At 36.1% G+C, this 15,291-nt stretch overlaps 1 protein-coding gene across 11 annotated transcripts in view; it reads right to left on the bottom strand.

Annotated features, from left to right (window-relative positions):
- Window positions 1-15,291, bottom strand: part of NBEA (neurobeachin) — a 741,630-nt gene that overhangs the window by 70,423 nt on the left and 655,916 nt on the right. For all 11 annotated transcript variants that reach the window (XM_005585622.4, XM_065533144.2, XM_065533146.1 and 8 more), the window contains one exon: window positions 13,151-13,303. In XM_005585622.4, the coding sequence (XP_005585679.2) occupies window positions 13,151-13,303 (153 nt within the window). The remainder of the gene's footprint in view (window positions 1-13,150; window positions 13,304-15,291) is intronic.

Raw genomic sequence — 15,291 nt, 5'->3', positions numbered from 1 at the left:
AGTAAAACTATGTCATGCTCGTGGCTCTGGGTCTCTTCTTTGGCCTCTAGAACCTGGTGCCATCCCTGTTGAAGTTAATAGGGGTTCAGCACAACACATGGCTAACAGGTGTTCCAGAGATGGCACTCAAACACAAGATGTCTATCTTGATATTTTGAATTCCTACATAAGACTTCCAAAAATTCTTATGTTATTTGCTCAAAATTCTTTTTTAAGCCGGGGTTTTTAAAAGTAGATTATACCCCAAATGCAAATTTTTACATTTGCATTTGGGGTATAATCTACTTAAAAAAAAAACCCGGCTTAAAAAGGAAACATTTTCTTTGAAATACAGACATTCTGTAAAGGCTATAATACAATACGAGCAGAGCCACACTGGAGCTTGGCTTGCCCTGCCTCAGTTGCTGTGCATGCTCTGCTGACTGCAGACAGCCTGCACGTGGCCCAGCAGCACCAGGAATCTGCTGGGCTGAGGGCTAGAGGAGATTATCAATGCACATCCGTGAAAGGGCCGTTTTCTAAAACAAATTTTTAAAAGGGTAGATTATGATGGATGAACCCAGCATTAGGGTAATGTTATCAGAGATACTTTCTATTTCTGTCCTTTGTCAGAAGGTCAGATTATAATCAGGTTAGAACTAAACACAATGCTTTATTAATGTTTCATGAGTAAGTCAGTCGTAATAAACCTAGCTTCATGTGGATAAATTAGACCAATTCTTGATGTATAAACTTAATGACCTTAGAATTCATTGAAATGTCTACTAAAAGTATCTGTATGACTTTTCCAGATTTTCTAGTGAGAGTAAATTTTGTATTTCACAGCTCTTCAGTGAAACATAATTCTTGGCACTGTATTTACAAAACAAACAATTCTAACCAATTGTATATATGTTATTGTCCAAAACTTAAACAACAAAGTACTGCTTCATTTTTAAAAAATAAAAAAATGAAATTAGGTTGTAGACATGTAAAGTCTGCTACAAATGCATCAAATACCTGCTGTTCAATTGCTGGCATGCAATAATAAAGCTGGGCATTTAATCATCAATGATATCACTTTTTATAATATTTTGTCATCTTTGCCTTGAATTTCTTAATGACAGTTTGAAAGAAGAAGGAGGGAATACTCATAGATACAGAATACTAATCCATACAAAGAAATGGAAGTTTTTTTACCGCTGTGAATGTCATTTCTTTGGAATATATGACATTTTCATTTTATACTTTAGGCTCATTACAAAGAACTCTTTCAAATAACTGAAGATAATCCTAGTCAAAATTATAAATATACTAGAGCACATTTTCTCTAAACCTATTTCATAAGAACTAAATCCTGTATGAATTACCCAGCCAATATAAAGTTAGAAACTTTTAAAGTTACAAAACAACATAAAAAATAAAGCCTATATTAAAGGAATTTATGGAAAATTTAAATACCTGATATTTTATATTAGTGCCTAGACTTTGTATATTACATAAATACTCATCAAATAAACATTCCTTCAGCAAGTATGAACATATGTAGATAACTGGTTAAACTTTTTAGTTTTACCAGAGATATCTCACATTATTTCTGCAAGAGATCAGTATGATCATTTCCTAGCAGTAGGATAAGAAAACCGACCAGGAGTTGGAGCAACAGAAACTATGAAAAAGGTGCTATGAGGGAAAACTTCACGTTGAAGCAGCACAGGAGACACTGAGAGAGGAGCGGCTGCAGAGTCAGGCAGCCACATTTCGCGAGACGTCTCTGCATAGCACTGATGCTTAAGACAGTTCTCAGAGGCAGCAGCGTGGGCTTGTCCTTTGGCTCTAATTCTGAAGCAACTAAGAATGGCTGCTATAGGTGTTGTGGATACAGCTTTTTGTTGATACACAAGGTAGCTTTCCCTTTCTATTCTGTAGGCTTCCTTCAAGGAAAACCCAGAAGCACAACACAGAAACAATGAGCACTTTTCAAGTAAGGCACTCCTACATGTGATCCATTTCACCCGGCACTGCTTCCACGTGATGCAGAGAACAAAGACTGGGGCAGTTTAATTATCCTGAAAATGCAGAATTTTGTATAAAGCCTTTAGCTCCATGCAATAAAGGTTCAGTTCACAAGTCTTACCAGATTCATTAATTCCTATGATGAAATGACAGGAATTTGGTTTAGAATACAGGGAAACTGCAGTGCCTTGCTTCTTTCATTCCTTCATGAACACAAGTTGGAACTTACTACTTACTATTAAAATGGACTATTCATTTCTGAGAATGTTTTATATTTCCAGAGATGCATAATATGTATCCTTCATATATTAGTTGTAAAACTTAATTCTTTTGAATATGCGAGAGTAAATATTTGAGGAACAGCGGCTTCACTGAGCAATTCTTACAGTTCCTAGTGCGTTGCACACAGCTGGCTGGATTAATGTGTAATTTACAGGGATGCTACACAGTGAGGCTTATTTTAAAGAAGCACACTTTGATTAAAGTCTGCTTATCAGCACTTCAGATGTTAAAAAGACAAGTTATAACAGGTAAGAAGTTTACATAAACAGAAGTCAGTTCTTAAACTGGTCATGTTAGTGTCAGGAGTAAATTATTTGCTATATTTAATTATGCGTAATATAAGTACTCCGAGCAATTATAAATTTTAAAAATTGTTACTCAAAATTTGTATTCATGTGTTTTATTCTCTCTTACAGAAAGAGGGAAAACCTACTTCAGAGTTTAAATTGTCTTTATAGTATAATATCATTTTTTCAGGCTATTCCTTTCAATGAATGATCTGTTAATTCTCTAAAACCCAAATGACATGAAACCATCTGGTGAGAATCAGGTTTTTTAAAGAGACTTTTTAAAAGAAAACCTGTGTATTGATCACATGTATACTGAGATAGACCAGAGTGTCACTGATGAAAACTGAATTTTAAATCTGGGTCACAATTAGGTGTTTGGAGGCCATCCAAGCACAGATACATACAGTTTGCAAATAACAAACAAGATATTCCAAAGTTTCTTTATAATTTGGTGATTGAAATATATATTGCAGTAGAAACGGTATTATTCTACTATGGTTTTGTTCGCAAGTCAATCTATAAATTATATTTAATTCAAACTACAGGTGGAATTTTGCAGACTTTAAGATGAAACTAGGGGACAGTACATTCAGAGTTCCAACTTGTGACATCAAGCATGGTTAGTTAGAAAAGCACTTGGGTTCAGACTTTCCATGAACCACTTTTCCTTCCTAGGTCTCAGTCTCCTCATTCAAATAAAGGTGTATTCCAGCTCTAAAATCCCATGACTACAAAGCTTAGAAAGTAAATAAATATCATTTCTTCCATTTGGAAAACTGAAGGAGGACACCCTTCCTCTCATGCCAGATGGGCAGAGGGAGCTGGTATTTCCTCAGCTGTAAGTCGAGGGCTTCCTGGCAGTGAAAGGAAGCCTTACGGGTGAGGGTGGAGGGTAAAAGATACAAAAACAGGGACTACAGACAGTCAGGTCCTAAAAGCTGCTGGAGCTGGACCATGATACTAATCTTGGATCAATTCTCATCTCTTCCCATCTTCTGCTCACCCTATGGGACTGGCTTCTGATTTCCTTCTCTTCTCCTGTCTCCTCTCCTCCTCCACAGCTCCTCTTGCCACCACCACTTACCTATCCTGGAGACTGTGAATAAGAAACTGACACCTTGATAAGTTGGTGGTATTTGGCATGTAAATTTACCTCAATGGGGCCGAGTGTGGTAGCTCAGGCCTGTAATCCCAGCACTTTGGGAGGCTGAGGCAGGCGGATCACCTGAGGTCAGGAGTTCGAGGCCAGGCTGGCCAACATGGTGAGACCCAGTCTCTATTAAAAATACAAAAAATTAGCCAGGCGTGGTGGTGCATGCCTATAATCCCAGCTACTTGGAAGGCTGAGGCAGGAGAATCACTTGAACCCAGGAGGCAGAGGTCGCAGTGAGCTGAGATCATGCCACTGCACTCCAGCCAGAGCAACAGAGTAAGACTCCGTCTCAGAAAAAAAAAAAAAACCTCAATGGATTTCAGGTTAATACTTCTTCAGCTAATTTTTTTTTTTTTTTTTTTTTTTTAAAGACAGGGTCTTATTCTGCCACCCAGGCTGGAGTGCAATGGTGTGATCTTAGCTCACTCTCCGGAGACCTGGGCTCAAGTGATTCTCCCACTCAGCCTCCTGAGTAACTGGGACTATGTACCACCACGCCTGGTTAATTTTTCTTTTTTTTTGGTATTTTTAGTAGAGATGAGGTTTCACCATGTTGCCCAGGCTGGTCCTTGAACTCCTGGTCTCAAGTGATCGATCTATCTTGGCCTCCGAAAGTGATTTTTTAAGGATTAAAACAATGATGCACCGGAAGTTCTAGCACAGTACCTGGCACAGAATACACACTCAAATGGCACATGCTATAAGCACTATCATTGCCATTATGATATCCTGGTCAAGCTTCCTATCGGGATGACTCAGGACTATCATTAGTGTATGGGGTAAGGTGGCTAAAATTAGGGTATCCATTCTGATTTGCAGCAGTTGTCAGCAGTAAGTCTTGGAATGAGGAAAGAGGAGAAAGAATGCAAGCAGCTACCCTAGGGTTGAAGAGTGCCTTAGGCCAGCCAGATAGCTGTTTGCATGGAAGAAGAAGTGTTAACCTGGTGCTGCCTGTAGTAACATTAATTTACTAAGGATAGTTTTGTCACTTCATCTTTCGCTACACAACTTCCAAATCAGCAGTGGCCAGTGAAACTTGAGGTAGAAGCTAAAGTCACTCCCTATCAGAGCTACAAAATTCACATTTCCTCTAGGGCCTCACTGAGCACTTGACTGATTCTTAAGCCTTACAGTGAGGCCTTGATACAATGAATTATCTGGTTTTGTAGTCTAGAAGAGATTGTAAACAACCAGTTTTCATCAGTATGGCTGAGGGCTACTAAAGGGAACTGTGCTGATAGCTGAGAATCTGAAGAAGAAAGTAGGAAATAATAGATATGGAATGATATCACTTCATGGAATAACAATGGGTTCTCAGGATGGTAAACTCAATTTTTTTAAGTAAAAAATTAAGTGTCATTCTTTGTGTAAAAGAGCAGGGAGCAAAGTAGTTATAAATTTTAGAAAGGTAACCATAATACAAGGAACCAAAACTACTCAACAACAAGGAAACAAATAATCCTATTAAAAATGGGCAAAGGATTTAAATAAAAATTTCTCAAAAGAAGACATACAAATGGCTGATGGACATATGAAAAAATGTTCAACATCTCTAATCATCAGAAAAATGCAAGTTAAAGCCACAGTGAGATATCACCTTATACCTGTTAGATTGGCTATTAAAAAAAGATGAAAGGTAAGTGTTGGCAAAGATGTAGAGAGAAGGGGAACAGCTACACTGTTAGGAGTGGCATAAATTAGTAAAGCCATTTTGGAAAACAATTTGGAGATTCCTCAAAAAAACTAAAAATAGGCCTGACTCAGTGGCTCATGCCTGTAATCTCAGCATTTTGGGAGGCCGAGATGGGAGGATTACTTGAGCCCAAGAGTTTGAGACTCTTCCATCTCTATAACAAATTTAAAAATTAGCTGGGTGTGGTGGCATGTGCCTGTGGTCCCAGCTACTTGGGAGGCTGAGGTGGGAGGATCACTTGAGCCCAGGAGTTCAAGGCTGCAGTGGTCACTGACTGCGCCATTGCACTTCAGTTGGGGCAAGAGTGAGACCCTGTCTCAAAACAAACAAGCAAGCAAACAAACAAAAAGAACTAAAAATAGAATTACCATACAATCCAGCCATCCCACTAGGTATTTTCCCAAAGGAACTGAAATCAATATGCTAAAGGAATATTTGCATTCCCATGTTCCCTGCAGCATTATTCATAATAGCCAGGATATGGAAACAACCTAAGTGTCCACCAACGAATGAATGGATTTTAAAAATATGGTATACATAAACAATGACATAATATTGAGCTTTAAAAAACAACAGGAAATTCTGTCATTTGTGGCAACATGGATGAACCTGGAGGATATTATGTTAAATAAAACAGGCCAGGCACAGAGACACAAATAATGTATGATCTCACTTACGTATGGAATCTAAAAAAGTCAAACTCATAGAAGTAGAGAGTAGAATGGTAGTTACCAGAGGCTGATGGGAGATATGGATAGGGAAAGGGGAAATGTTGGTCACTGGGTGCAGTTACAGTTAGGAGGAATAAACTCTGGTGTTCCATTGCACAGCAAAGTGCAATAATCAATCAATCTATCTATCTATCTATCTATCTATCTATCTATCTATCTATCTATCTATCTATCTATCTAATCTATCTGTCGATATAGCTAAAAGAGAGGATTTTAAATGTTCTCACCACAAAGAAATGATAAATATTTGAGGTGATGGATATGCTAACTATTCTGATTTGTATACATATGTCAAAACATCACAGTATACCCCATAAATATAAACAATTATTAATTGTCAATTAAAAATAAAACAAAACTTAAAAGATAACCATAATGCTTCAAAAAAGTTCTCACTTAGGAAAACCTAGAAACTTCATTTATCTGAAAAGTTTATTTAGTTGGATTGCATTACCACCCAACACACTAGTTGAATGTAGCATTTTCTGCAGATACAGGTAGGTCTTGCTTGTTTAGCTTATACCAACATTAAATATTTGATGGTTTCTCATCAATAATAATAATTAGTTTTTCCTATATTCAAAAAATTTGGGGTATCATACTGCCTAGGGGATTTGTCTTTAAAAGCAAGACTAACTTTTCTATTTCATTTAGGCACATCAGTAATAAAATTATTAATTCTGGGGGCATACAAACTTCTTTGACTATGAAGGACACAAATTCTGTGTCTATAATGAATCACTAAATGTTTTATTAAAATAAATCTAAAAATGTTTTAGCATTCAATAAACACATGAAGAGATGCTCAATATCATTAGTCACTAGGGAATACATGTTAAAATTGTAGGCCGGGTGCGGTGGCTCATGCCTGTAATCCCAGCACTTTGGGAGGCCGAGGTGGGCGGATCACGAGGTCAGGAGATAGAGACCACCCTGGCTAACATGGTGAAACCCTGTCTCTACTAAAAATACAAAAAATTAGCCAGGCATGGTGGCGGGCGCCTATAGTCCCAGCTACTCAGGAGGCTGAGGCAGGAGAATGGCGTGAACCTGGAGTTTGCAGTGAGCCGAGATTGCGCTACTGCACTCCAGCCTGGGCGATAGAATGAGACTCCGTCTCCAAAAAAAAAAAAAAAAAAAAGTAAAGAGATATTACCTCACATTCACTAGAATGGATGTAATTAAAAAAACAAAACAAAACAAAACAGGTAATAACAAGTGGGAGTCAGGATATTGAGGAATTGGAACTTTCATACATTGCTGGGGAATGCAAGGTCATTTTGAGAAACAGCTGGGCAGTTTCTTAAAAAGTTAAACATACATTTACCACATGACCTAGCAATTCTACTCCTAGGTCTATACCCCAAATAAATAAAAATGTATGTTCACATAGAAACTTGTATATGACTGTTCATAGCAGCATTACTCAAAATTGCCAAAAAGTAGAAACAAATCAAATGTTCATCGACTGATAAATGGGTTAACAAAATGTGATATTCCACACAATGTGGTACTATTACGTAAAAAGTGGAGCAAAGTACCAATAATACCAATACATGCTACAACATGGGTGAATCTCAAAAACTACTCAAAGAAGTCAAACCCAAAGACCACATATTGTATAATTCCTTTTATATGAAATACACAGAAAAGGCAAATCTTTGGAGATAAAAAGTTGATTAGCAGTTGCTTGGGCTGGAGGTGGGCAGGGGATCTTTCTGGGGTGGTGAAAACATTCTAAGATTAGACTATGGCGATGGTCATATAACTGTTAAAATGTACTAGAAATCATTAAAATTGTACACTGAAAACAAGTGAATTTTATGATATATAACTTACATTTTAATAAAGCCATTAAAAATGTTTTGGCATCATCTAAGTGACAGCAAGAAAGTGATTTTGTTACATGTATCAGTGCTTGGTTCTTTTTTATGGTTAACTAGTACTTCATAATATGGAGTTACCATACTTTATTTTAGTTTGTTTATCCATTTACCAGGTGAGAAATATTTAGGTAGTTTCCAGTTTTTGACAAAAGCAAATAAAGCCATTATAAACATTAATGTACTCATAAGAATATAAGTTTTCATTTTTGGGGGGCTAAAACCAAGGAGTAGGGTTGCTGGATTATATGGTTGGTGTGTGTTTATAAGAAACTACCAAACTTTTCTACCAGCAGGATATGTGAATTTCAGCTATTGTGCATCTCTACCAGGGCTTGGGACGTCAGAGGTTTTTTTTCTCCCCTTTTAATTTTTAAAGTCATTCTAATGTGTAATGGTAGCTTACTGTGGTTTCAATTTGATTAATTTTAATTTGTGGATTAATTTTTGATATGAGGCATCTTTTCATGTATTTATTTGCCATCAATATATCTTCTTTGCTGAAGATTCTTTTGCCCCTCCTTTAAAAAATTAATTCTCTTAATTATTTATTTTTGAGTGCTCTTTTAATTTTCTTACAGCAGTGATCAAAGAAGCTAAGTTTTAATAAAGTCCAGTGTATCAGTGTTTTCTTTTATGGGTTGTGCTTTTGTTGTCATATGTAAAACATCTTTGCTAACATAAGGTCACAAAGATTTCCTCCTATATGTTTCTTTTAGATGTTTTATAGTTTTAGGTTTCAAACTTCGGTCCATGATCTATTTTGAGTTAATTTTTTTATATGGTGCGATGTAAGGACTGAAACCCTCCCCTTCCTTTTTTTGGATATAGATATCCAACTCTTCTAGCACCAATTTTTCCAGCACCATTTGTTGAGTGCCAATTTATCTTTATTTTGTTTTATTTTTTTGAGAGAGGGTATTGCTCTGGTGGAGTGCAGTGGCGCAATCTTGGCTGGAATGCAGTGGCGTGATCTTGGCTCATTGCAGCTTTGACCTCCTAGGCTCAAACGATCCTCCCACCTCAGCCTCCTGAGTAGCTGGAATCACAGACACCGTGCCACCACACTTGGCTAGTTTTTGTATTTTTTTGTAGGGACAAGGTTTCACCAATTTATCTTTAAAGCCCGTTTTGCCATGTCTATTAATCAGGTAAAGCAAGGAACACAGCAGAACAGCTAAGAAGACAGCATGAGCTATGAGCAGACAGGACAATAAAAGGAGGAAAAACTGTGGAGACCAATTTCTATAGCGAACAAATTATTTTTCAGCGGACGAATCTGGAGGCATTTGACCAATCACTTAGTCCACTGTTTCCTACGTCTGCATTTGGAAGCACCAGTGCAGACCTACTCCTAAGAAGAGATATCACTGAGGACCTTTACTTCCACCTCTCTTTGTTATGACTTCGGCTCATTTACAGAGCAGGCAGCTTCTCACCAAGACCACTGACTAGCTGTGTGCCTATTTCAAAACAGCATTCTGCCCAGGCTTTCTCTATTTGGAGAAGTATTTACATGTATTATAATTGAGTACTAGTTAAAATACTTAGTTAGGCTTGTTCTCACTGAAATTTGCTATTGGTAATGCAAGATAAAGGAGTTGTTGCAAAAACTGAAAGGTGACATTCACACTATCTCTCTAACGAGCTATCTCTCTAATGGCTTCTTTTCAATACGAAAAAGTCTCTGCTTAAATAACTATAATGAGAAACTGATCTTAGATAACTGCTTTCAAAAACGCTAATGCCAAATGCCCTATGCTTTTCGCAACACAATTTCGTTAATTTAGGCCTCTACTAGAAACTTAAGACGAGATGGTTTAGATCGTATACATGAGATCCCATTTCCCCAATTTTTAAAAACATATGTCCTTTCCCTGTATCATAGTAAATCTTCCCACATCCTAAAACTTTCTTCTCAAGCTTTTAGTCTTTTATTAAGAAGGCAAATCCCTTTCCTAAAGTTATCTTTACACTGAGTGGAATGGGCACCACTTAAAACAGTACTCTCCTAGCAGGAAATGTGGCCTAGTCCTGGGACTGGGAAACAACAGTGGCCTCCTGCTCATCCAGTCTGCATCACTGCATGTTTAGAGGTCTAAAAAATGTCATATACATTTCCTGGTACATTATCAGTAAACATTAGCAAATTAATAAATGTGAAAGGTCCAGTGGATAATAAAGATAACTACTCTATTTTTCTTTAATGCATATTTAAGCTTGGTATACTTGCAATCTTTTATCTGTGAATGATCTGCATTAACCATGTTCATAATGTTAAAGGAAATAAATAAGTTCTCGACTGACAATTATTAACCTAAAAGTAGAGATCCAATAATCTCAAAGAATTTCACAAAGAAGAGATAATATCAGACGTAGCTGGCATATTGGAAAGAGTATGGCTTGAGAGTTAAAACTTTCCTGTACTTGAATCTGGGTTCTGCCATGGATAAATTATGAAACATGTCTGGCCTTCATATTTCTTATCTGTAAAATAAAAGTTAAAATAACTCAAGTGCCAGCCAGGCATGGTGGCTCACATCTGTAATCCCAGCACTTTGGGAGGCCGAGGCGGGCGGATCACGAGGTCAGGAGATCGAGACCTTCCTGGCTAACAACGTGAAACCCTGTCTCTACCAAAAAAACAAAAAACAAAAAAAAACAAAAAAAAAAGAAATTTGGTGGGCGTGGTGGCAGGTGCCTGTAGTCCCAGCTACTCGAGGCTGAGGCAGGAGAACGGCTTGAACCCGGGAGGTGGAGCTTGCAGTAAGCCAAGATCGTGCCACTGCACTCCAGCCTGGGCAACAGAGCAAGACTCTGTCTCAAAAAAAAAAAAAAAAAAAAAAAAAAAAGGAAAAAAAAAATCAAGTGCCTTGCTTAATGCCTGACAGGTAAGAGGCACTTATTATCAGCACCCATATGAGAATTCTGTTCAATAGCATGATAAACAAAAGCATTGGTCCAACAACTATTGGCCACTTTGCTTGCCTGAGTGAAGGATTCATTCAGTTTGACTAGTTTGTACTTAATAGACTATATGCTAACAGCAATGAGATTATTGCACCTCTATAATTCATTAATTCATTCATTTCCTCAGAAATATTTACTGAACAACTAGTATGTGCCAGGCAGGGTTCTGAGCTCTGGAGCTACAGTGGAATGATGTGCCTGAGAGATACTGATATACAGTGAGCTTGTAGGGTTGCATATGGAGAGCTGGTATCCTGACATTGATATTTATAGATAACATTCAAGTATGTAAGAATAATGTGGTGATGAAATACCAATTCTAAAAAGAAACAGAAATTTTCAGAAGTATATATTAGTAAAATATAAGTCATTCACGTTAAAAATATAAATTGAAGAAATAAGCTATTGTTCAAGGGAACAGTATGAAATAACTGCATATATCTGAAAGTGCCAATTTAACAGATTGAGAAGAGAAAGAGATTGGCAGTAAGACTTATGCAAAACATGAAATTTTCTTAAAAAAAAAAATAAAGAAGTGGGGAGACCAGATTGCAGATTATCTAGATGATGCTTTTAAGCGTAGGTATATTACATCAGCAACTTTCTAAAATAAAGTACATTAAAAGTAAAATATTTCTTAGAGACAGAAAATATGGCTCTAAAATACAAGAAAATGTGTGACTGACAGTAAAGTCCAAAAGAAAAGTGACAAAAAAACGAGATGGGGGAGGAGAACCCCGTATTTTATGATTCTGTTTATATGAAATATCTAGAATAGGCAAACCTATGGAGATATAAAGTAGATTTATGTTTGCCTTGGGCTAGCTGGGGGGAATGGGGAAATCAGGAAAAATTGGGGAAGATGTTCAAAGGTATGGGATTCTCTATGAGGTGATAAAAATACTCTTAAATTGATTGTAGTGATGATTGCACAACTTTGTGAATGTACTAATATACATGATTATTTTTTTCACTTTAAATGATGAATGATTTGCATAGGATATGAATTATATTTCAATTAAGCTATTTAAAAAAAGAGGATTAAGGAATATGTGAATTCCCTCACAATGTGTGGACCTTATTTGAATTTTGATTCAAATAAATAAGCTGTAAAAACAAAATAAAATATATTTATCAGACAGTTGGAAAAACTTGGGAGTGAATGAAACAGGGTTAAAAATATATTTGGCGTCATTGGTTTTATTGATGTAATTCAATAGTACACCTGAGAGGCTGTTCTGTAAAGTGGTTTATTGTCATGTACTATAACCATGTTGGGATTAAAATCTCCTTAAATATGTGTAAAATATACTAAAACCCATCAAATTCCCATATGTGAACATTCTATTTATACATTTCTCATTTGGACACTCAGATATCTGCAATATAGCTTAAAATAATGATGTTTTCTTTTGGGAGGCCCAGGTAGGATGATTTCTTGATCCCTGGAGTTCAAGATTAGTGTGTACAACATAGTGAGATCCCATCTTACAAAAAAAATTTTTTTTTTTAAATTAACTTGGCGTGGTGGCATTTGCCTATAACCCCAGCTACTCAAGAGGCTGAGGTGGGAGGACTGCTTGAGCCCAGGAGTTTGAGGCTTTAGTGAGCTATGAAATTGCACCACTTCACTCCAGTCTTGGCAACAGGGTGAAACACTGTCTCCAAAACAAAACAAAAAAAGATGTTTTCCATTTCAGAATGTTTATACCCTAAGGTAAGTTTCACAATATAAACATCCCACATATAAATATGTTCTAAATAAATTTTTTCTGTTTTGAGTGTTTTTATAAGTAAAAAAGTGTTCAGATTTAGTCAGTAGACAAAACTAAGAAATAGGCATTTATTTTAAACACTTTAGAATACATTATATTAGTCAACAGATGCTCATCTGATTGCCTTCTCCTAAGGGAGCAAACATAACTGAATTACCATTGCTTTATTAGTCCTCACGAAAGGAAAATCCACTCTACAATAAGGAATGCTGTCAAGACAACAGTAAAATGTTCTCCTTTTCACTTAAAATTTTAACCTTGTATTTATAGATGTTAAGTGGCAACTGGTAATATTACAGTAAAGAACAGGACAAAACAAAACTACGGAATATGTTAGCTTACTGACGACTGCTCAAGCAAAAGCAAAATCTCTCTTACCATCCTGTTGATCCGCACAAAGTCTTCAGGTTTTTTTGCCCAAGGGGGAAGATCTACATCATTTACCACTACTTCATCTTCTCTGACTCCAAGATTATATCCATTACTGTTGACAAACATCTCTGGTAGGTAGTAGAACTCTGGAATTAGTTCCTATCAGGAATAAAAATGAAGCATATTCAACAAACCACTTTATAAAAAAGTTGAGTAAAAACTATTAACTTATAACTTATTAACTATAAATGGAATAAAATAATTTCTTAAAACCAATATTTTATGAATTTATTCTATTCTATTCTATTCATTTAATTTTATTTAAAGAGCTGAGAAGATAAAGCATTTCTTGTGAACAATTCACTTGAAAATTTATGTTTATGATAGATGATATTTTAAAATGTTACCAATTTTCAATTTTATCCTCCCATAAATTAATGAAGAGAAATGAGTATTCAAATTAACAACAGTTCATAATAGCATTAGAAAACAAATATGTAAGGCTATATAAACAAGTCTATGTTGTGTAAAATCTTTGTCTGAAAATTAATGAACTATCCAAATTAGAAACTAATTGCCAGTATTTGTAACAGATCACATATTTTCTACTTTTCTTTTTAATCTATACTGACAATTACAATATGTGATTTTTTATAAAGAGATTCATAGTTTTTTTGACTTGATAAAGTAAGTTATTTTTATATCAATCACTGAACACAATAAAAGAGATGATACTCAATACGATAATCAGTTTTAAATATTTAATGCATGCCATAGAAATGACAGGTCCTCAATAAATTGGATGCAAAGACAACTTGTGTTACTTGTATGTAAGTGTAACATAAACAACTGGATTCAAGGCAAACTTGTGTGTGACGTACAGTGTCTAATTTGAGGTTTATGTTACTTTAGAATAAATCTGATATAGAAATGAACTGATTTTAATACCCTAAACGTTTTTGTTGCTGTTTTTAAAAAAGTAATTGTGAGAAAATTAAAACAAACTGTAGTTCTTATGTGTACCATCTTGATCATCTTTTTTCAAATATCAAGATAGGGTTGTGAGGCTACACATTTATTTGTGTAATAGGATCAACATTGATGGCACGACACCTGAAACTTAAATCTGTAGTCTTTCTAGGGATGCATAAAAAAATTAAAACCACCACATACTGAGGTCTTCAAATAAACTGGATCCCTAACTTTCTAGAAAAAGCATATATAAAATCTTTCTCTTCATGAGTTCTCCCACTAAAACTAATATATCTGTTTTAAGTGGGTGTTCATTTTAGTAATGCTCTGTGTGAAACTGACCATTACTCTTACGATGATCACTGTGAACCATAAGAAAAATATAAATGTTCATTTTCTCCAGTATTACGGGTACATCAACAGGTCAATATAAATGATTTTTCTGGATAAATGGAGCTTTGCTTTTCAAGAATTTTAAAATAGGAATCTTTCTAAAATCCTTTACATATTTCTCTGACATTTACTTATGCATATAGTAAAGATTTTTAGTACCAGAAACTGTGATGGGTACTCAGGAAACAACAAATGAACAAGACATGGCCTTACTGTTAAGTAATTCATAGTCTGGCCTATGGGGCAGGTGTAGAACCAGATGGTTATAATACACAATAGCAGCTGTGGAAGAAGGGAGCAGGGAGGAAAGAGCAGGGGATTCTGGGCAAGTCAGGAGAGACTTCATTGGAGATGGGACATTGGAGTTGGAGCATGGCTAAGATGAAAACAAAAAGAGGGGGCGGGGCAGCCTCAGGGAGTTCTACGGAGTGGTGATGAACACAAGAGGAGAACAGGGTATATTGTGGGTAGATTAAGACAAGAGAGAGATGAGATGGTAGGAGGTATATGAGGCCAGATGATGAGAAAAGGTTTATGAAGGATAGGCTGTTTGGATTTTGTCTTACTGGTTTAGAAATTTTAAAAAAGAGTTTTTAACACAGTCAAATTTGTTTTATAGCAAGATACTGGGTGACAAAGTAAACGAGAGATTGGAGAATGGGGAGATGTGGTGTGTATGCATGTGTAGGGAGGAGAAAGAGAGAAGGGCAACTGCTAAGTGTGGACAAAAAGGGGCCCTACTGTGGAACTTAATCAAAGAGGGGAAATATGCAACAGAGACA

Source organism: Macaca fascicularis, chromosome 17 (genome assembly GCF_037993035.2).
Source record: "Macaca fascicularis isolate 582-1 chromosome 17, T2T-MFA8v1.1".
Lineage (NCBI taxonomy): Eukaryota > Metazoa > Chordata > Mammalia > Primates > Cercopithecidae > Macaca > Macaca fascicularis.
Note: the sequence above shows the minus strand (reverse complement) of the source record. Positions and strands in the feature narration are given on the sequence as shown.